At 42.2% G+C, this 22,695-nt stretch overlaps 2 protein-coding genes and 1 pseudogene across 3 annotated transcripts in view; 2 read left to right on the forward strand and 1 right to left on the reverse strand.

Annotated features, from left to right (window-relative positions):
* Dhfr (dihydrofolate reductase) overlaps positions 1-15,198 on the reverse strand; it is a 32,585-nt gene extending 17,387 nt beyond the window's left edge. The window contains exons 1-5 of the mRNA XM_021180778.3: positions 14,979-15,198; positions 14,620-14,669; positions 11,929-12,034; positions 4,366-4,492; positions 1,743-1,858 (exon numbers count right to left, since the gene is read on the reverse strand). Of these exons, the coding sequence (XP_021036437.1) occupies positions 1,743-1,858; positions 4,366-4,492; positions 11,929-12,034; positions 14,620-14,669; positions 14,979-15,064 (485 nt within the window). The 5' untranslated portion in view covers positions 15,065-15,198. The remainder of the gene's footprint in view (positions 1-1,742; positions 1,859-4,365; positions 4,493-11,928; positions 12,035-14,619; positions 14,670-14,978) is intronic.
* On the forward strand, positions 13,548-13,858 carry LOC110308318 (large ribosomal subunit protein eL32 pseudogene; annotated as a pseudogene).
* A 172-nt stretch (positions 15,199-15,370) lies between the features above and the next one.
* The window catches only part of Msh3 (mutS homolog 3), a 149,134-nt gene continuing 141,809 nt past the window's right edge, over positions 15,371-22,695 (forward strand). The window contains exons 1-5 of one of the 2 annotated variants that reach the window (XM_021180634.3): positions 15,371-15,606; positions 17,023-17,140; positions 18,896-19,116; positions 20,996-21,184; positions 22,508-22,624. In XM_021180634.3, the coding sequence (XP_021036293.1) occupies positions 15,469-15,606; positions 17,023-17,140; positions 18,896-19,116; positions 20,996-21,184; positions 22,508-22,624 (783 nt within the window). In that variant the 5' untranslated portion in view covers positions 15,371-15,468. The remainder of the gene's footprint in view (positions 15,607-17,022; positions 17,141-18,895; positions 19,117-20,995; positions 21,185-22,507; positions 22,625-22,695) is intronic. The other variant, XM_021180633.3, reaches the window with a different exon arrangement.

The raw sequence follows: 22,695 nt of genomic DNA on the forward strand, positions 1-22,695 counted from the left end.
GCACTCCCACTGGCTAGTATTCACACTCATTTAGTGCACTCCCATTGGCTAGTATTCACATTTATTTAGTGCACTCCCATTGGCCAGTATTCACATTCATTTAGTGCACTCCTATTGGCTAGTATTCACACTCATTTAGTGCACTCCCATTAGCTAGTATTCACACTCATTTAGTGCACTCCCATTGGCTAGTATTCACATTCATTTAGTGCACTCCCATTGGCTAGTATTCACACTCATTTAGTGCACTCCCATTGGCTAGTATTCACACTCATTTAGTGCACTCCCATTGGCTAGTATTCACACTCATTTAGTGCACTCCCATTAGCTAGTATTCACACTCATTTAGTGCACTCCCATTGGCTAGTATTCACACTCATTTAGTGCACTCCCATTGGCTAGTATTCACACTCATTTAGTGCACTCCCATTGGCCAGTATTCACACTCATTTAGTGCACTCCCATTGGCTAGTATTCACACTCATTTAGTGCACTCCCATTGGCCAGTATTCACACTCATTTAGTGCACTCCTATTGGCTAGTATTCACACTCATTTAGTGCACTCCCATTGGCTAGTATTCACACTCATTTAGTGCACTCCCATTGGCCAGTATTCACAGTGCTGGAAGGTGATACATGTGCTTTCAGAAAAGAGAGAAACCGTCAGTCTTACCTACCTTGAGCTCTGTGAGCTACAGAAACAGCAAGCTGCCCACAGGACACAGTGGTTCAACACTGCCACAGACGCTATGGGAGTAACCAACTGCTGCTTCTTTCTGAACCATCACTCCATGAGATACAACCCATACCTGACACTGTCAGCAAGGCTAAGAACCTGAAGCTAGATAGCTAGATAGCTAGTCAGGGGCCTTAGGGGAAAGCCTACTCTCATTCTACTAAATTAACACAGCAATAAAATGACTCTCAATAACACATTGTTATACCCACAGATGCTCAACTCTCATCAGAGAAGTTACTTTGTGTAGTCAATGACAATTAACACAGAAACCCACTACTGGTCACCATGGAGGAAAAAAGACTTTGGAATTCTCAGCCCTAACGTGATGTCTGTAGTACACATGCTCCTTTCCTTAAGGTTCAGTGATCTACACAGAAAAGGGAGAAAAAGACTGTAGAGTCAGAGGTGGTGGGTGACTTCGAGGAAGCAGTGTTTTGCAGATAGGACACAGATGCACACGAGAGTTCAGTGACTGTGACAGCTTGCACAAGAGCTGCACAGGAGTGGGGACAAATCCCACCTTAGCCAGCGGACAGTGCTGTGAGGAGAAGCTTGTTTTCTTCAAAACTAACTGTGTCTACCACCCATCCTCCAGGGCTGGCCCCATGTTTGGGAGCTCAGCCAGTATAAACTGGGCTCCATGGCTTTTTTTTTTGTTGTTGTTGTTCTTAGAGAGAGAACATGATCTGGAAGAAGGTGGAGAAGAGGATGAATATGATCCAAATACATTGTATGAAATTTTCAGATAAATAAAAATATTATTTAAAAAGTATCTTTCTACATAACACATTACCACATCAAATCAAATCTGAAAAGTTACTCTCCTTTATAATTCTTTTTCCTCTTTTTATTACTAATTTATTTTATTTCAGTTATGGCTTCTACGGAGACATGCTAATTTTCATACATATATGTCATTGTGCTTTGCTCTTACTTGCTTCCCCCTTCTTTCTGTAATTAGTTCTTAAAGTGCTTCTTACTAATTAATAATCGTATACTTACTCTGGGAGAAGTTTATATTTCCCCAAATCAATTTCTGGGAAAAATGTGTCACTTTCAAATTCCTGCATGATCCTTGTCACAAAGAGTCTGAGGTGGCCTGGTTGATTCATGGCTTCCTTTAAAACAAACACAAGGTGTCACTCTCCTTACCCTGAGCTGAAAGGCAAAGCGACTGAAGACACTTTCTTAGTTAAGTTTCTACTAGGCATTAAATGCATGTTTACAGTTGTTCAGTCTTGCTATGTATAAAATATTTTGAAAAAAAGATTTGCTTATATTTTTAAAAATGATGCCTGTATGTTATATGTTTTTGTGTGGGTATGTTTATGTGAGTACTGATATTTGTGGAGGCCAGAGGAGCTGAAGTTGGAGGTGATCGTGAGCCACCTGATGTGGATGTTGGGATTTGAGCTCAAGTCCTTTGAAAAGCAGCCAGTGCTTTTAACCACTGTGCCATCTCTCCAGTCACCTAAAACTTACTATATAAACCCTCAGTTACATTGACAATAACACTAGTCACAATTACTAACTGTGGAAATATATTCTGGTCTCTAGTTTATAAGAGTTTAACCCTTATTACCTAGTTGCTAATCCAAAGAGAAGTTTGCATCTGTACACTTGAGTATCAAAGTACTTTTGTGAGATTGTCATTGTTAAAACCACCACGGGAACACTCGGTACACCATTCCTTTAAAATTATTTATTTACGTATTTGTGTGTCGCCTGTGTGTGTCTATGCTGGAAGAGGCTATGGAGTCACTCAGAGTTGCAGACATTTACGGGATGCTCTGCTTGTTATGTGGGTGCTGGAATCTGAATCCTGGTCCTCACGACTGTGTAGCAAGGACTCTTAACTGCAGAGCCATGTCTCCAGCACCATTGGTAAACCTTTCTTACTCTATCATTATCTAAAACTGCCCCCATTTCTCTGCAGGCAGGGCATTCATGTTGCTTCTTACTGTTAACGATGGCGCTCAGTCTGTTCTGGTTAACGGCTTTTCTAACCAGTCTATGATGTTAATTCGATAGTCTCTATAGACAAAATGGCCTTGGAAGAAATCGCTTATATTTTTACTGGAAAGGATGATTCTTAAGAGCAGATAACCATTGATCCTCAAACATATATAGGAGGAAAAAAATACATGCAGATATAAGATTTCAAGTTGTTAACTTCCAAATATGAGTATAGAACACTTTCTTTTCAGTATTTTAGCTCATGTTAAATCATTTATATCACTGTTGCAATCAAATAAATATTCTAGTTTCCACTATAGCCCAAACCAGAAAAGCTGATGAGGACTAGCTGTAGCTACATCTGCAGCTCTACATCAAAGCAGGGCGAGCCTTCCATAAAAGGACATACAGTGAACATTTCAGGTGCGGACAGACATAGGCTTCTTACTTATAGCAAAAGCAGCCGTGCTGTGAGCACTGGTATACTCCACTTTCATCACACTGGCATGGGGGGACAGGCTGAAAGCACTGCAACATGCAAGACTGCTACTTGTAGGCTTCCACTTTCTTACTGTAGAGCTAATTACATAAGTGCATTTAGTCTTAAGTCTATAGAATGCATCTTAATATGAGACAATGTTAGAGGGATGTGAGACACAGACAGTTTATAATCAGTTTTGGAATCTGTAATGCCCTTTTCTTGAATCATTTCTGTGTATACATACCCCAAAGGAGTGGGACTGATTTTTCTTCCACATGTTAACCTTTCTGAAGAACAGCCAAACAAACAAGCAAACCGGAAGTCACTTTGTACCAAATGATACCAGGAAAAGAGTATTTTCTGCTTTGCCTATTATTTTCCACTACCATGAAACCATGCCATCCCCTGCTACCCTGAGGCTGCAAAGAAGTCGCAGAGGTAAAGTTTCCACCTGTCTGCCTGTGCTGATAGAGTCATGCTCTTCTCAGCATGGCATTTATCCTGGAGGCAAAGGCACAGCAGCACACCCAGGGCATCTCCAGGGAGCTGAAAGCCATACCATATAAGATAAGCACTATGCTCAAGAAATCAGACTGATTCTTAAACTGAAAATAACTAGTATTTTGAATTGAAAATGACTAGCATGTGGGAAGAGCTTGGCTAAAGAACACAAGATTCCAGTTACACAGGAAGAATAAGTTCTGGGGCTCTACTGCACTGCATGGCGACTGTGGTTAGGAACAACGTCTTACTTACTGTGCTCTTCAAATTGCTGGGAGTTGATTTTAAGTGCTCCCATCACAAAAGAAGGTGATATATCTCAATTTAGCTACTCCACAAATACATATTTCAGATTATCTGATTATTTGCCAGTTTAAAAAATAGACTTAAAAATAAGGCATTGAAGTTGGTGGGAGTGGGTGGGAGGGTCAATCTGCCTAAGGTACATGAAATATGATGCACCATCATAATGTAATACAAAGTCTTATACATTAACATATAAGCATCTTCTATTTATAAGTACAACTGGTATAAATTATAAATCTTACATTTACCTTAATATTTATTGTGCATGAGTGTCAAATAATTCACCTGTGTGGTTTACAGTCAGGACAATGTCCTGTTTCCATGTGCATGGTGGCAAGTAGAGAAGGGTAATTCTTTCTATTTATACATGACTCTACTTACCTGGTAAACAGAACTGCCTCCGACTACCCAAACCATGTCTACTTTACTTGCCAATTCCGGTTGTTCAATAAGTCTTAAGGCATCATCCAAACTTTTGGCAAGAAAATGAGCTCCTTGTGGTGGTTCTCTGAGGTTAAAAAAAAAAAAAAAAAAGACTTATGGTTTTTGTAAAAGTCTGTCCACACTAGTCAAATAATCCAAATTGGCAGCAGCTAGTACAAACTATGAAAACTAATCCTTTCAACTCAAAGTACTTGGAATGTATGGCCAGTGTCCAACATGCATTCTACATTTCATGCCTGAATAGTACTTGCAAATCAAAACATAACGCCATATGTGACACCCCACTGTATCTGTACTGGAAAACAACCTCAACAGCAGCTTTCTCTGCTGTGGTGGCGAGAAGGTCAGGGTGGAAAGCAAGGAACTCCCTGGAAGCTTAATAGGGTTACATAGGTAATCTTCGTCAACACTCAGCTCACGTGCATCTCGCTGTATTAACACCTACCACAAGCTAGAGCAATACGGAATTCTAGTTAATAACACACAGGGAAATGGACTCGTTCTCCCACTTATTTTGAAATGTGTGGACAAACAGCAGCAACCAAAGTAGTGACGGTGACAAAGCAGCACAGTAAAATTAATGGCAGAGTCCACGCGGTGTCTGTGCAGCTGTTTAATGGGAGAGTACGCATGGTGACTGTGCAGATGTTTAATGGCAGAATCCACACAGTGGCTGTGCAGATGTTTAATGGCAGAATCCACACAGTGGCTGTGCAGCTGTTTAATGGCAGAATCCACACAGTGGCTAAGTAGATGCTTTGTGAACAGTTCTGTCAGTTTGGATACTGACCTGATTAAACATTAGACAGAGAATATCCACATGATTTTGAACACCTGAAGCAGCATTCAGAGTGTTAATGTATGTGGGAAAAAGGACGGCCATATTTTGAACAATATGGAAAGGAGAGAGTATTTGAAAACGAGCTGGTTACCAGTTATATAACTAATACTCGGCAAGGAAAATGTTAAGTAAACTCACTAATTATGCTGACTAGATCAATTTCACATCTCATATTTGATGGTGAGGGGAGTTGCAGTTCCCTTTATAAATGAAGAAACTTATACAACAAGGCTTTTATAGTGATCAGATACAGAACCGAAATTACTAATTCAATGTCAACTTCTTAGCTGGTGCTTTAAAAGGATTACTTACATAATCGTCTTTGAACTGGTAGTCGTAACAATGATTAATCAAGGACTAATGGGGACTATTCATTTTCCTGGTGGCATTCTCCCTCTCTTCTTGGTTTCTATTTTACTTTTCTCACTCTTTGTCATATGTAAGGGAGTTAGGATAGAGCAAAAATATATTTAGACTTACACTGGAAAAACAAAACAAAACAGCGGGAACTGAAGTAAGTTAAATGAGCTGAGCTATCACAAAAGGTTATCAGGGTAACTTCAGGGACAAGAAGGCTGGATACAGTGGCGTTCAAGGACAGAACAGGAACTAGAGGGAGGAAAGATTTAAGTCATGGAGAAGATGATCTAGTTCATAAATCGTCTATGGTGACTGGAATGCTGATTAAGGAACTGACATAGTCTAAAGCTGAGAGCAATATGCTCTCTACAGGGCCAGGAATGTGCTTGCTATACCTGAGGTCCTGGGTTTGATGCCTAGTACACACAGGAGAATAAGAAGAAATCACCGATGAAGTCCTGAACTTAACGTGCTAACCCAGAGCTCCCAAGAGCAAGAGAGCTTCCCTGGTCCACAGAGGATTTTCTTCCTCTACTACTTTTTCCTGACATGTTCTTCAGGATCTGGAGTCTGATTTATAGTCACTCACAGCTAAACAACTTTTATGCTCCCAATTAAAAAAAAGGTTCATGTAGAAAATGTACTGCCTTCCAGTAACTTTTGCATACTCAATTAGTATGGAATTTATCCTGTGTAAAGAGTGAACAAACTCAAGTCCCTTACTTCTAAAACAATTCCTCCATGATTTCTCCAAAGCAGAGTAGCTCTCATGTTTTCCTGGTACCTTGTGCTTTTCCAGCTTTCAAGTAACTGTTGATTGATGTTCTTATGCACAGGTCTTAAATAACAATTGACCTATCCAGGTTATCATAGCCAGTGTTTCATTTAATGAACGGCTCTTTTCTATCTTTAGATCACGATGGCTCTTTATTTTAGGATATTTTCTTGGTCATAGTAACTCTCAAGGCAAGTTTTCAGAAGAAAATGAACCTCAATTGATTGTAATTAAATAATAGTCTTGTAATAGGTTGGGAGAAACTGAAGAGAAACAACGCGTTTGATACCGAATTAGATCCTAGAATAATAAAGAACAGCAATGGGAGACCTGGTGAAATTTGAATAAACTCTAGTTTATTTAAAACACCAACCCAAATCAACCCAACCCAAAATAAATTATTGGTGTGAACTTGAAAGAAAAGGGGTGGTTATATGAATTCTGTGTCAAGAATTGTGTGGACATGGCTGGTATTCTGTTTCTTAACTAGAATTAAGATATGTAAGTAGATGTTCAATCTTGAAACAATGTTTACAATGTGTAAATCATTAGTCCATTTAGTAGAACCAGTCTCCCATGTAGCTACTAGATAGTAACTTAGTTTCTAATAGTCCAAGTAGGGAAATATACAATATTTCCTAATTTCTGATATACAAAGTTGAGTCATTAGGATGATCTTACTTTTAGGACACCCAAAGACCACTTATTCTGTAAAGAGTTCTCAGCTTCTAGGTTGGCAATAAAGGTTTAAAAGTCCTTTTACCTACTGCGATGGGATGGCAATGAGACAGACCTTAGCAATGGCCAAAAAGCATGAAACCAGAATAGGAAGCTGTGCAGAGGACCTGGCTGCATACGTGGTGATAATCTGTGGTGGGGCAATGATAGTGCCTGACTCCTCCACTGAGTGTCAACACAGGGAGAACCATGCCCCAAAGCACAGACACAGCACGCTTCCTTAGAGATCACTGCAGGCTACAGTGAAGTAACTTAACACATCAAAACTCAGAGAAAGTTGAGGGTAGGAAAAAAGTAACTTAAGGTGAGGTTCAAAATACTAATAAGCCAGTAGTGCAGTCTCTAGTCACCTAGAATAAAGGAGAGCGTACACGATGATTTAGGTAGAGAGATTCATTTAATTCTTAGTACTCAAGAAGTGAAAAAAAAAAGTGATTTACTAAGGTAAAAAGTGAGATCATGAGCTTATTCACTGTGATACCATTAATGTTAGAAGGCAAAATGTTGGGCTGGAGAGATGGCTCAGCAGTTAAGAGCACTGACTCCTCTTCCAGATGTCCTGAGTTCAATCTTCAGCAACCACATGATGGCTCACAACCATCTGTAATGGGGATCTGATGCCCTCTTCTGATGTGTCTGAGGACAGCAACAGTGTACCCACATACATGAAATAAATAAAATAAATCTTTAAAAAAAAAAAAGGCAAAAAGTTTAAGTACTATGAAGAGAAATCAATACCATTACTGTTCATTTTTATGGTGCTAGGGCTCAAACCCAGGGCCTTTACGCATGCTCCTCCTCCAGCCCCTAATATTAATATTTCCTATAAGCTACAAGGCAGTAAGGTTAGGAACTGGTATCTGCTAAGTACTGTGCTGGGTTATTTCTTCTGACTGTGATAAGAAACTTGAGCCACTCAACTTAAGGCCGGAGAGATCTAGTTTGGCCGACTACTTTGTCCTGAGATAACCATGTCTGGAAACATGTGGTAGAGCAATGAGACACACTTAATGGAAGCAGATCCCTTTCCAAAGCTAGGCTCTAAATGATCCATCTCCCCCAGTCAGGCACCATCTCCTAATATTCCTTCAGTTGTAAAGTTATCAATAAATTGACAAAGTTAGTTTCAGTCCTCATGATTCAATTACCCCCACCCCACTCCCACAAGTCCATCAACTAGAACAGGAGATTTCTGGGGACATTGAAAATGCAAACCATAACAGGTACCTTTCATGAGTGAGACACTTAACATGCAGATCCAATGAATCCTGAAAAATCATCCTAAGAGCGGCTTTATTAATCTCATTTAGTGGGTAATACAGTTGAGGTTCAGCAAGCTCCACTCAGAACCTGCCTACATCCCAAAGCTGGCTGGAGCCAGAGCTCAGCCCTGAATGGGCGATGTATGTGGATCAGAGGGGAAGGCTTTATGAAGAAGAGAATGTCATAACTAGAAATTATTACACCATGAAACTTAGAAGAGCTTTTATAAAGATGATTTGCAGTGTGCTAGACAATTTGTAGTATGTGTGTGTGTGTATATATATATATATATATGTTACATCATGGAGGCAACTGAGATCTCTAAACATAATTTCTGGAATATAGCATTGATTCAAAACGTTTTTAATTTTTGGGTACCAAGCCACCCACACCCACACCCACACACTCACTTCACACATACACAGTTATTTTTTGTGATTGTCTCACTCTATAGCCCAGCATGACATCAATCTTAAGAGCTTCCATGGCAAAGCCTTTTAAGTGATGGAATTATGGGTGTGTGGTACTATGTACTCCCCTACTAAAAACTTCAGCCCTCCTCCAAGTAAATCAATGTATCCTTCCAGGGTTACAAAGGTGACTTCTGGTGTGCTCAGAGTCATGCGGTCATTACCACTGTCTCGCCCTGTCAGCAGGCCTTGTTAACCCCATGTCAGTTCTATTAAAGTTACAACTTGACTGCCTAGAAAGCTTGACAGGCGCTATCTCCTCTCCCTGCCTTAGTGACTTTGGGGGTTACCTTGAGGATTCATAAGCGATAGTGATTGTCATGGGTAATGCTGTTCTTGTGATACAGGACCTGGCAGTGCCTGGTCCCAGCTACGAACAGAGGTAAAGTGACAACCAAGTGGAGAACCCAGAGATTGAAATTAAAAAAACTGAACCCTAATAAAATCTCTAAATGATATTTCAACTTCTCCGGCATACTTGAAAATAAAAACCAAACAAAACCCCAAAACCAAAGCACTCCAGTCAACATTATAATGTTGACACAGAAAACAACAAAATCCAATTACATACACCATAGGGGGGTCATAAAGAAGAAATTAGACTCATCATTTGAGGAGAAATGCTGGTTCAACCGAACATCTCCCCCACTGAGATTTGTTAATGTTTATTTTAGCTCAAGCTGGCCATAAATAAATTTGAGTAGTATTCAAGAATATGTTATTAAAAAGCCCTTGGGAATAGCAATATAGCCCATGAATGCAGACTTTTTTCAAGGAGAGAGATCACCAGAATATCCTAGCAACCACGACAGGGAGCAGCATGAAGATGGAGGCAGATGGCGAGAGGCACATCACATATTCCCCATCAGCAGAGGCAACCAATGCAAATGTTTGTATTTTCTTCTAATTTTTAACCTATGCCATTGTAGGAGGCATGTGGGAGGAACCCTACATAAGAATCTCTTAGCGTGCAGCTATGGGGAGAGCTTTCTCTTCCTCCCAGGGCTGCTCTAACTTCTCTTCACTCCGATGCTTGTCTTGCAGATGTGATGACATCTATGAGGACTTTGGTTTAAACCCCTGAAAGGCCTTCAGGGTAGAGCTCAGACTTTCCAGAGTGACCAGAGCACCCCCTGGAAAGTTCCAGCTTACTCTCCCTATGTCTGCTCTCCACAGTTTTGGATTCATGGATTCACTGCACCTCCCATTCGTGAAAGCCAATCCCTACAATGAAGCTCTTATATAACTTTAGCTTCTCTGCTTCTCTGGATGGGTCTTGAATAAAACACATGGAAGTGACATTCTTGACTGCAGTTCAAACAAGCAGTGCCTGGTACTCTAAGATGGTGCATCATTGCTGATGACTACGGATTAAGTTAAGGAAGAATAGTCAATATCCTGAGTCCTAACTTTCCCTAGATTGTTGTCATCTGCTGACCAAAAAATCCAAACTAAAACTCCTTTAAGATCCAGGAAGTTATTTTATTAAGTAAAGACTAGTAGCAACAACAATTTCAAAGTCATGGTCAAGGTCAAACGACCAGATTTAACTTCTAGCTAATCTTATTTACCTACCCTACCACCCCCAGTCCCTTTAAAAAAAAGTTAGTTTCATTAACTTTATGTGTTTGTCTATGACACTTACATGAGTGTCTGTGCACCATGTGCATGAAAGCATGGAGCCTTGGAAGCCAGAAGAAGGCACTGTACCACCTAGGATTGGACTTACAGCCAGTTGTGAGCTGCCACATGGGTGTTGGGAATCAAACTCAGATCCTCTAGAAGAGCAGCTAGTGTTCTTAACTGCGAGCTATTTCTTCAGCCCAACCACCTCAGGTTCTTAAGACATTTCCAGTCACAGAGAAGGAATCATCTAGTCAAATGTTAATTTGGAGGAAATGAAATGTCTTGGCAGAAGCCAACTGCAGACACTCTTTCTCCTGAAGATTCCTGGACCATTTTAATACACTGAACTATTTCACCTCTGACACTGTACAAAGAACACACAGTATCTGGGTATTGTGGCTAACTAGAGACAAAAGAGTACACGGCCATGACCAGTTTCTGCACGTCCTTCATATTTTATTGTGTTTAGAATTGATTCCAAAAATGGGATAGCCACTTCAATTCGCTGAAACTAAAAACATAGGCACTTTTAGAGTGTGAAATGAGAAACCAGTTATAAATCTTATAACTGAGAGCTAGGTCTATAGAAAAATGGTTTAAAGGAACCTGCAGAACTGTTTCCATATTTTTTTCTAATTCTTAAGGTGAGAAAATCAAGCACTTAAAGGAACAGAATTAAGTTGCCCCATAGTGTAAGTGACCACTCAGTTTCTATTGCTGTAGTAGGTAGTGTGGTTCAATGGCTTAAGCAGATGACAGCGTCTAGTCTCTTAAGTGTGTTGGGTTAAGTTCTGACAGTACCAACTGGTTTGGAGAGTGAGTCATTTATTTATTTATTTATTTATTTCCCGAGATAGGGTTTCTCTGTGTAGCCCTGGCTGTCCTTGAACTCAGAAATCTGCCTGCCTCTGGCTCCCAAGTGCTGGGATTAAAGGCATGCGCCACCACTGCCCGGCCAGTGAGTCATTTATAAGGCACTGGGAGGATAACTCTGTAAAGTATCTGCTGTGCAAGTATGAGGACCCAAGTTTGATCCCCAGCACCTGGTTCAAAAACAAAGCCTGGCTTGGTGTTATGCACCTGTAATTCTCTCTGTGGATCAGCAGAGACAGGAATCCTGGATCTTACTTATTGGTCAGTTAACCCAGACTAATAGGTGAACACAGACCCCAGCGAGAGACCCCATCTCAACAAAACAAGGTAGACACACCCTCAGGAAGGACACAGAAGAGCAATGTTCAGGTTTGTTTGCATGGATACATGCATGTGTACCTGCCTACATACTTGTGCACGTATACACACACACACACACACACACAGAGGTGTTCATCACCTTACTTTCGCACTGCCTTATCCTGTTATGTACTGATCTGTGCCCTGGGAAACAGATCATTTTTCTTGTAATGAGCTCATGTTATAACACTTACTTGAGTTCTCTACTGAGAACTATATTAATTCTGTCCTTTAAAGGTCGATTCTTCTCAGGAATGGAGAACCAGGTTTTCCTACCCATAATCACCAGATTCTGTTTACCTATAATACCAAGAAGAAAAGATATCAGAGAATACACATATATTGTCAGTGACATACATAGGCAAGACGATTGTCATAGTGACATCTAGTGGGCATCCTTTAGAAAAATTAAGACAAACAGCTTTACCTAAAATTCAGATTTAGTTCTCATTAACTAAATATAGTTCAATTTTTCAGTTTGGCTCATGCAGTTCATATCTTTTACTTAGGTTTTAATCCATTGCAACCATGCATAATTTCAGTCAAAGTGCTCAGGTTGATTGGATTTTGTAATTCACTAGATATCCTTAAAGTGGAGAATAGGTTCTAATCCTAGAATTCTTGAGATTAAATGTGTTCACCATCTAAAACTACTTGTCTCTGATTCATCTATCCCAGAGAAATAATACCTATCTCTATGTATATTTAAGGTCATCTCTACCTATCTATATTCAGAGGTCAGGGACCTTTGCAGAAGACAGGGGCAGAAAACACGTAAGAGTTGGTAGAAGGGGAAGAGAGCTGTGAAAGGCTGACTTTCGGCCATGACAGGGCTGACATATGTATGCATCAATTCTCATCTGGCTCCTGCACAAGATCAAGCCAGGCAAAATTCAAGTATGGAGGAGGGTTCCTGAGGCCCCTCCAGTCGCTATTGGTGTTGATGGCTGCTGGGAGAGGGAGAGACCATCTTCTGGTCTGGTCTGATTGTGGATTGCTCACACCCTAGTCAATGGCCACACACAGGGTTATTAATAACAAGCAGAACATGACTTAGGGAAGGAGAAGGGGACTCAGGAGGAGTGAGAAGGTAAATGGATACAACCAACATAAACTGGGTAAAAATATAAAGCTTTCAAAGAACGAAAATACATTTAACAAGTACTGTTATACAAACTACACATATGGCTTCCAGCTTTTTATTTAATTACTTGGAGGAAAACCTTGAATTTCAGACGTCTGGATCAAATGACAATTACCAGAGTCCTTTAAAAACATGATTTGAGGTGCCTAGAGAGATAGTTTAGCTGTTAAAAGCACAGTAGAAGACCTGGGTTTAGTTCTCAGCACCCACATCTCAAGGCTCACAACTGCCTTTAGCTCTAGTTCTAGGGAACTGACACCCTCCTCAGGCCTCTGTGGGGACCAGGCACACATGTTTTGTACATACAGGTATATAGGCACTCTCAAAACAGACATTAAAAATAAAAATAAATCTTGAAGAGTCACTTTTTATCTTGTGCACATTGTGTACCCATATGCACAGGCCAGGCAGTGTGACTGGGTGTCTTTACCTATCTTCTTGAGACAAGTTTTCTCACTGATCCTGGAACCCACAAATTTGGCTACAGAGCAAGCCCCAGGGATCTTTCTGTCTGTGTCTCCTTAATGCTGGTATTACAAATGTGCCACTGTGTCCAGCTTTTTACTCCGGTAGTAGGATTTGAACTCAAGAGTAGACTGTGTTAAGATGGCATCTGCAGCTCTTCTTTGGCGCTGCCTACGAGGTGGCTGCCATCTGTTTTGCTGCATCATGGCTGCTCTCCGGCCTCTGGTGAAGCCCAAGATCATCAAAAAGAGGACCAAGAAGTTCATCAGGCACCAGTCAAACTGATAGGTGAAAATTAAGGGAAACTGGAAACCCAGAGGCACTGACAGCAGGGTGCAGAGAAGGTTCAAGGGCCAGATCCTGATTGGTTACGGGAACAACAAGAAAGCCAAGCACATGCTGCCTAGCGGCTCTAGAACTTTCTGGTCCACAATGGCAAGGAGCTGGAGGTGCGGCTGATGTGTAACAAATCTTGCTGTGCTGAGATTGCTCACAGTGTGTCCTCTAAGAACTGAGGAGCCATCGTAGAAAGAGCAGCACAGCTGGCCATCAGACTCATCAATCCCAACGCCAGGCTACACAGCAGAGAACATGAATAGGTGGTTTGTGTGCATGTTTTGTGCCACCCCCTCAAGATGGCATTTGTCAACCTGTCTACTAGTGACCTATTATGTTCTCTACTAATGTTGTTCAACATCTACACTGCTGACTTCTTTTTCCCATCAGCTCTCCCTTCCTCTCCTACAATGATAAGCAATAAGCAAACATGTCTGTTAGGAAGAATTACAGCAAATGTCCTTACAATCACAAGCAATGAGAAACTGCCTTATAATTACTGCACACCACTCCCCATTCTTTTAAAGTCAGTCACCCACACTGCCTCACTGAAGACCACAGCCTTCATCCCACCGTGCCTTCCTAAAGCCAACAGATTTAAATTATTTTTTAGCCTCTTCTCCCCTGCATTTTTCTCCATTTACTCAAGTCTTCTGTCTTTCAATAACAATTCTAAATACCGGCTCAGGTCTCTATTCAAAGTGCTAAATTTTGCTGTCGATTCTGCCCAGTTATATTCGAGCTATATGCACTTGCTAACAAAATTTCAAACATAGAGTATTCTAAGAGGATGTTTAATAAAATCTGGGAATCGCACAAAAATTTCTAGCAAGAAACAAGAGATCCCAGATTCCCAGGGGAGACTTTCTATTCATACCTCTACCATGTAAATCTTGCTTCAAGCAAACAGAATCCTCATGACTTAATTACTCTACATTACCTTCCACTGAAGAGGTTGTGGTCATTCTTTGGAAGTACTTGAACTCGTTCCTGAAAGTTAGAGAAACACTGTTAACCTGTCATGTATGCTCAGGCTCCATTCAGCGACGAAAGGTGCAAGCCGGGTGTGGGTGTGCGGGGGTGGTGTTGCTGCCCGATCAGAGACAGGACTTTGCTCCCGGCCAGGGAGCCTGTGAGCAAAGGCTGGCACAGCAGGGGGATCACTGCGGGAACCGATAGCTTGGCCTCTGGCTGAGGCCGGCAGGGCCTACCGCTCACGCCCGTCCCGCGCGTCCAAGCCAAGTGCCTGACCCTACTCAGTGAACCGCCTCAGTTTCCCGAGCCCAGCCCGGCCAATACCTGAGCGGAGGCCAGGGTAGGTCTCCGTTCTTGCCAATTCCCATATTTTGGGACACGGCGACGATGCAGTTCAGTGGTCGAACCATGTTGGCAGCGGGGATAAAATCCTACCAGCCTCACGCTAGGATTGCCGTCAAGTTTGGCGCGAAATCGCAGCCCTGAGCTGTGTACCACTTGCGCAGCTTAGGCCCCGCCCCCACCAAGGCCCGCCGCGCATCCTATTTGTGCAGCTAAGGCCCCGCCCCCACCGAGGCCCGCCGCGCATCCTATTTGTGCAGCTAAGGCCCCGCCCCATCAAGGCCCGCCGCGCATCCTATTTGTGCAGCTAAGGCCTCGCCCCCATCAAGGCCCGCCGCGCATTCTATTTGTGAAGCTAAGGCTCCGCCCCCAAGGCCGGTCCCGCACAGGTTGCGGCGTGCGCGCGCGCAGGCGCGAGAAAGTGCGGCCGCGCGCTCGCGCTCCCAGCAGGCCGGCTCTTCTGCACACTGCAATGCCCCGCGGGAAATCCGCGTCGGGAGGCTCTACTGCCGCCGGCCCAGGCCCGGGGAGGCAAACGGTTCTGAGCCGGTTCTTCAGATCTGCGGGAAGCCTAAGATCCAGCGCGTCCTCCACGGAGCCAGCAGAGAAGGTAGAGTACGGCTCCGCAGCGCCCCTAGTGTCCACCTAGGCGAAGGCCGCCCCGGGCGGGTTCTGTCTTGGACGGGGCGGAGCTAGAGGGCGGGGTGGGACCAGACGGCTAGGGGCGGGGTCAGGGTGGGGCGGGTGCGTAGCCGTCGTGGCCGGAAGCGGAGGCCTTACGGAGAGCTTAATGGTGGGTAGGGCTAAGGGGCGGGGCCAGGGAAGGATAAGGTGGCGGCTTCTTCTGGTCCTTGTTTTAGTTGACTTTATTACCCAACTAGCGGTAATAGATTTGAGGTCTTGGTGCTTCCAGTCGGTAGCCGGAACCCGAGCCAGAAACTTCTGTCGTGGTGAATGGCCGGCCCAGGATGCGTTTTTTAACCTCTGTTCTTCATTCTTTCCTTTACATTTTCCCTACTGTATTGATGGTTGAAGAGGAGCTTTATTTACATATGCTTGCTTGGCTGACTAGAAGAAAGCTGTCATTAAGGCTAGTTTCTCAGAATTCAAAAACATGTGCTCTGTCTTTCTGATCCCCGTGCCAGAATATCGTTTTACTGTACAGATTTCCAGTGTAAGCATTTGGATGGATGAAGTTTCTGTACATGCTTATAGTTGGCTACTTCCTGTTGCTTGCAGCCCTTCAGATGGTTCAAAGCAAAGCAAAGTGAAACAAAACCAAAACCTCATCGTGATACTGCCACAAACACAGGCCCAAGGATGTTTCTCACACTAGCTGGCAATGTGTCACACTTGTTCAGGGTGCGTTAAGGCCTCGATCATTTCCCAGACTGAAGATGTAGAAGGTGATTGTAACTGGCGTTTGCTATCTCCTGTATTTTACTGCAGTTGCAAATCAGTTTAAGAATCTTAACCCATTTCATTTATATTTCTTTCCAATACTGACTGATGCTCTACTCTCTCTTTTTAAGGCTCATTTTTATTTCTGTAAAATCACTAAGATTTATTTTGCACCCACCACTGAGAGGATACTAGGCAAAAGTTTTGTTTTTCATAGATTATCTGCCAATAGATAGTCCCAGGACATCTTTTAATAGTGAATGGAAGCTTTGAAACAGGAAATACATTGGTCGTTTATTATCTCCTCTTCCTCCCATAATTTTGCATTTTGAAAATAGATTTTTCTAGTTGATCTTGTAGAAGTATTTTATTTAACATATAAGTAGGAAAGTAGAGAATTCCACATAATTTTAGCAGGATGTGAGGTAATGAGAAACTGTTCCTGCCAGTTTCTGTGATGGCAAAACCAGTCACCCCCAACAGCCTTTTCGGAGTAAAAAGTAGGTCACTCTACGAAGAGTGGCAGGCAGGAACTTACTATCATTCTGCAGCAAGGTTAAATAACTCCAGAGACTTCAAGCCTTAGACTAGTGTTAACACACCATTCCCAACCTTCCCGATACAGGTGACAGAAGGTGACGGCAGGAAGAGGTCACTGGGAAATGGTGGGCCCACTAAGAAAAAAGCAAAGAAAGTTCCAGAGAAGGAGGAAGAAAACATCTCAGTAGCATCTCACAACCCTGGTAAGTGCTAGAGACTAAGTCTTCTCAGCTGCTTGGGTTCCCCAGAAGGCAGAGGGGATCATGGGAGTGTTGAGTTTTGTTTTCCTGTGTAGAGAAGGAGCCCTGCTGCGCCTCAGCTGCTGTTTGAGAGTCTAGGCCCACGGAGGAGCTCAGTTCTCTTAATTTGGCTGTAGTTCTTTCAACTTTCTCTTTTGTTCACTATTGCTGTATTTTTTTTTAAAGTGTGTATGTGTGTTTTGTGAGTGTGTGTGTGTGTTGTGAGTGTAGACACCTGCATAGGCACGAGGCATGTAATCCTCTGAGAGCTGGAGTCACAGGTGGTTATCAGCCATCTGATGTGGTTGCTGGCAATTCAGGTTCTCTGATGGAAGAGTGGTATGTGCACTAACCACTGGACAATCTCTCCTGCCATGTTCTGTTTTAAATCTTGGTTATAAAGATGAAACATTTGCTAAGGATCTATTTATCACATTTATTTGTGTGTGTCATAGTACATAGGTAAAAGAGGTCAGAGGACAATTTGCATGAGTTATCTCCTTATGTTGTGTGAGTTCTGGCTTTGAACTCAGCTTCTAAGACTTGTTGGTAAGCACTCTTACCTAGGAAGCTCTCTTCCAGTCCCCAATGAGCCTTTGTTGTTGTTGTTGTTGTTGGAGACAGGCTTTCTGTATATTGCCCTGGCTGTCCTGGAACTCATTCTGTAGACCAGGCTGGCCTCGAACTCAGAAATCCACCTGCCTCTGCCTCCCAAGTGCTGGGAGTAAAGGTGTGCACCACCATTGACCTGCCCCAGCTAGCCTCCTTATTATCTATCTCAAGTCTTTCATGTTTGACTTCTAGAGCTGTACTGGTGAACAGAGCCTCTTCATGATCCATACCTCTAACCCTGCTCATGACCCATCTTGTCTCCTGCATCTACCATTTTGACTTTGTCATCCCTTTTATTTCTGCATCCAGTCAGCTTTGGCTCTTAACATTTTCCTGGGATAGTTTATAACCAGAAATACTGCATATTACACCTTTCCAGAGAAGTTTCTAGTCTGTGCTGAGTGGGAGAAAGGCTCTCAGAGCTTGAAGGGTGAGAAGAATGTAGGCTCAGTTTACTTTGAATCAGTTCTTTTTATTTCAGAGCTTTCCAGACTCCATGGTGGCCCCATTCTGAGGCTCAAGCATTTTGTGTTGCCAATTGAATTGGCTTTTTGCTTTTCTAAGAATTGGGTGTGACTCTTGTGTACTGAATTAGTGACTATGCATCAGTTCCCTGTCTGGCTTCAGATACCTGTCCTGTCTGCCATTATACGCAAAGAAACAAGAAGCAGAGTTCCACTAGAGCCCTGAGCCCTGCTTTTTAAGATTAAAATTGCACTGCTTATTCTTTTACTGTGTGTTTAGTGTCTGTGCATGGGGGCCATATATGTGTAGAGGTCAGAGCCTAGCTCGAAGGAGTTGGCTTTCTCCTTCCATCTTGTTGTTTCTGGTCATCAGAACATAGCTCATCAACTTGGTGACACCATTCCTGCAGAGCCATCTTGCCAGCCTCCTTGACTGTACTTCTCTGGGGATTTCATCAGCGAATGAAATTATATGTATGTTTAAATGGGTCATCTTTCCCTTGAACATGGTGTTCTTTATCACATTATAGCTAGGTGCATTGTTCCAATGGGAATGTCCTTCTGAAAAATTCTATGCAAGTTATGAATTGTCCTAGTGAAGCCAAAATACTATTGGTGTGTTTTCTTCTTCATATTTCCCAAGAGGCAAAGAAATGTCTGAGGCCCAGGATTGTTTTAAAGTCCCTGGAAAAGTTGAAAGAATTCTGCTGTGATTCTGCCCTCCCTCAAAACAGAGTCCAGACAGAAGCTCTTCGGGAGAGACTTGAAGTTCTGCCAAGGTGTACTGATTTTGAAGATATCACTCTGCAACGTGCAAAGAATGCGGTTTTGTCCGAAGATTCCAAACCTCAGGCTAATCAGAAAGTATGTAACTGCTGTGTAGATGAATAACTAGTCACCCGGGTTGAATAACTAGTCACCCGGGTTCTGAAGTGCTTTTAGCTTCTTTGAGGTTACACAGGGAAACAAATGGTTTCCATATCCAGTCATCCTCGCTAGATGAGAGAACATTTGTGTCTTAGCTTTTCTTGCTTCTTTTCAGCATTTAAGAGTTTTACTTTTATGTGGGGGCTATTAGTTGGTTTTGTATTAAGACAATACACAACACCTACAGGCAGTCCTGCTGTACTGTGTGGGTAGGAACATAGATGTGGGGTTGCTTCTCATTGGCAGTTACATAGTTTGCATGGGGGATCCCAGTGGGCATCTTATACGTATGAGTTTTTTTTCAGTTGAAGGCTTGGCAGATACAGTCAGTTCAGAGGTAAAGTAAATGAGTATAGGCTTTATACAGATGGTGACCAGCTCTGCCTTGCAACAATGTTGGGAACTCTAAGTAACCAGACAGAAGTTTCCCTGGAAGCCAGGGAACTACGTGGACGTTATTACAGGCAGTAAGCCATTGCTGTTGTATTTTCTTTGAGACAGGGTCTCACATACAACTCTGGCTGCCCTTGAACTAACAGGGACCTATCAACCTCTGTCTTCTAAGTGCTGGGGCTAAGCTAAAGGTGTTGGCCACCATACCTGGACTGATGATCTGGTGGGGGTCCTACCATATTGTGGGGCAGTCAGTGCAGAGCCAGGAGCACCATGGCTCGTGACAGGTTTCCTGAATTCACAGTCGAGTTCACTGTGCTGGCTCTAGGGATATAAAAGCATAATAGGTCTGAGAAATATTTCTGTCTTCATAGTTTTAAAAATTGTTTAATATCAATTTGTTAGTATCACACTGATAAATTTTTGGGGGGAGGAAGTCTATCTTATTCCATAAATGTGTACTTTTTCTAGAAAATGTAGTTTTTGTGAATGGGAATTAAATTTTTTATTATATAGCATCCTTGGATTTATATAAAACCATAAAAACAAAAGGGAAAAATCTCATAAAAATTAAAGATAATTGCATTCTGATTCAATAAACCACATTTCTTTTGCCATGAGTCTGCACTTCTTCTTTTAGAGGCTTTTTTGTGGACTAATGGCCTTTCTTTTGCTGAGATGAACTGTCTGACAAAATCAGTTTAAGGACAGCTTTATTTTAGCTCACAGTTTGAGGGTCTGGTCCATCAGAGGGAAGGCAGGTGCAGGGCAGGAGACACATCTGCAGTCTTCCCTAGTCAGGAGCAGGTGAGGGCCAGTGCTCTGCTCTCTTCCTCCTGTCATTTAGCACATGGGATCCTGCTGCCATGTTCAAGGCTGGCCAGCCTTCCCAGTTACTGAGTGAGGGGAACACATTGCAGCTTGATTATTGAGATGAGTTGAGTCTCTTTGGAAGGTTCCTGTCTATCAGTGTATTTCCTAAAAGTGCCCTGGACAAGTGTTGCTCGATCCTGTCCAACACTTCTGGGAATAAATACCAAGATATTAATTGATTTTTGAAATAAAAAATGTAAAGCATATAGAACGTTAAACTATTTAGACTTTCAGTATAGTTATTTATAGAGTTTACTTTGGCTTTCTACTTTGGTTTATTTAATTTTTAAAGTTAGCAAAGAGAGTAATTGTTTTCCTTTTCATCTTGATATCACATGTCATTCTCACTTGTATCCCTTCCCCCACTGCTCTCTCTGTGTTTAAATTTTATTTTGGGAAAGTTTTCAGACCTGTAGATAAATTGCCCTCAGAATGCCTTTAGAAACCTTCCTGTGTTGTCACCGAGTGTTAGCTTTGTGCCAAACTTGCTCTGAGAACTCAACAGTTCAGTTGGTGCTTTCTAAACTTGTATACATCTTTTGGTTTCTAGGACAGTCAATTTGGACCCTGCCCTGAAATTTTCCAGAAGACTTCCGATTGTAAACCTTTTAACAAGCGATCCAAGAGCATCTATACACCGTTAGAACTGCAGTACATAGATATGAAGCAGCAGCATAAAGACGCAGTTTTGTGCGTGGAGTGTGGTTACAAGTACAGATTCTTTGGGGAAGATGCAGAAGTAAGTTATTCTTTCTTTTCCTTCCTTTTTCTTTTTCTCACAGGGTCATGCTATGCTCCCTGCATTGGCTTTGAACTTCTGATCCTGCTCTTCAGCCTCGCCACCCCCAAGTTCTGAGGTTAAAGGTGTTCACCACTAGGGTCTACTTACAAGTTGTGTTTTCAAATACTAACTGATACTTCTCTTATGTAGCCATAGACTCTTTTAATAGATCTTATTTCTGTCTTAAAATATTTTATTTATTTAACCTGTGTGTATGTGTGTGCTGTGTCTCTCTCTCTCTCTCTCTCTCTCTCTCTCTGTGTTTGCTGGCTCACTGTATGTCAACTTGACACAGCTGAAATCTTCAGAGAGGAGGGAGCCTCAATTGAGAAAGTGCCTCCATAAGATCAGTCTGTATCAAGCTTATAGGGCATTTTATTAATTAATTTAATTAAGAAATTATTAGCTGGGCAGTACTCAGGAGGCAGAGGCAGGCAAATCTTGGAGTTTGAGGCCAGCCTGGTCTACAGAGTGAGTTCCAGGTAGCTAGGGCTACACAGAGAAACCCTATCTTGAATGCCACCTCCCAAATTTTTTGTAATTAATTTTGTAATTAATGGAGGAGGGCCTAGCTCAGGTGGTCCTGGGTGTATAAGAAAAGCAGGCTGAGAAAGCCATAATGAGCAAGCCAGTGAACAGCATGCCTCAGTGGAGTCTTCCTTGCCACCAGGTTCCTGCTTTGTATGAGTTTCTATCTTGACTTTCTTCAGTGATGGACTATAATATGGATGTAAAAGGCAAATTAGCTCTTTCCTCCACAGCTTGCTTTGGTCAGTAGTGTTTCATCATAGCAGTGTGACCCCTAACTGAGACAAGATGCTCTGTAGCTTCGGAAAGGTGTTTCCTCTGTATAAATGGACACACCACCTAAGATGCCCTTTAGTGGCTTCTACTTGTCAGGTATTTAACTGGTCTATTTACATAACAATGTCTTGTTCCATTACACTCTCAGGCTCTTACTATAGGGAAGACTGAACATTTTAAGGCTTTGGAAACATTTGTGTATTATGAGGATATTGAAGAAGAACAGTTGTGTTTTTGGGATTTAGAGATACAGATGTTGGCTCTGAAGTCACCCTGTTGGAGGTGCCCAAAGTAGATGAAACCATATGTGTTATACAGGGGATATCTTTTAAACATTTTATGATGATTATGTATTTAGAGAAATAAATGTCAGAGCCTACATGTATGCAACATGATGAACTGTTAAAAAATGAACAAACCTTGGACAGGGAGCCTTGAATAGACATTATTGACATGCCTTGTATCTACACTTTTTAGATTGCTGCCCGGGAACTCAATATTTATTGCCACTTAGACCACAACTTTATGACTGCAAGCATACCTACCCACAGACTGTTCGTGCATGTCCGCCGACTTGTGGCCAAAGGATACAAGGTTAGCTTTGGCTTTGATTTGTGGGAATGGAATTGGGATTCTCTTCTAGAGAGGGAAATCATGTCTTACGA

Source organism: Mus caroli, unplaced genomic scaffold (genome assembly GCF_978045245.1).
Source record: "Mus caroli unplaced genomic scaffold, Mus_caroli_1 scaffold_15, whole genome shotgun sequence".
NCBI classification, from domain to species: domain Eukaryota; kingdom Metazoa; phylum Chordata; class Mammalia; order Rodentia; family Muridae; genus Mus; species Mus caroli.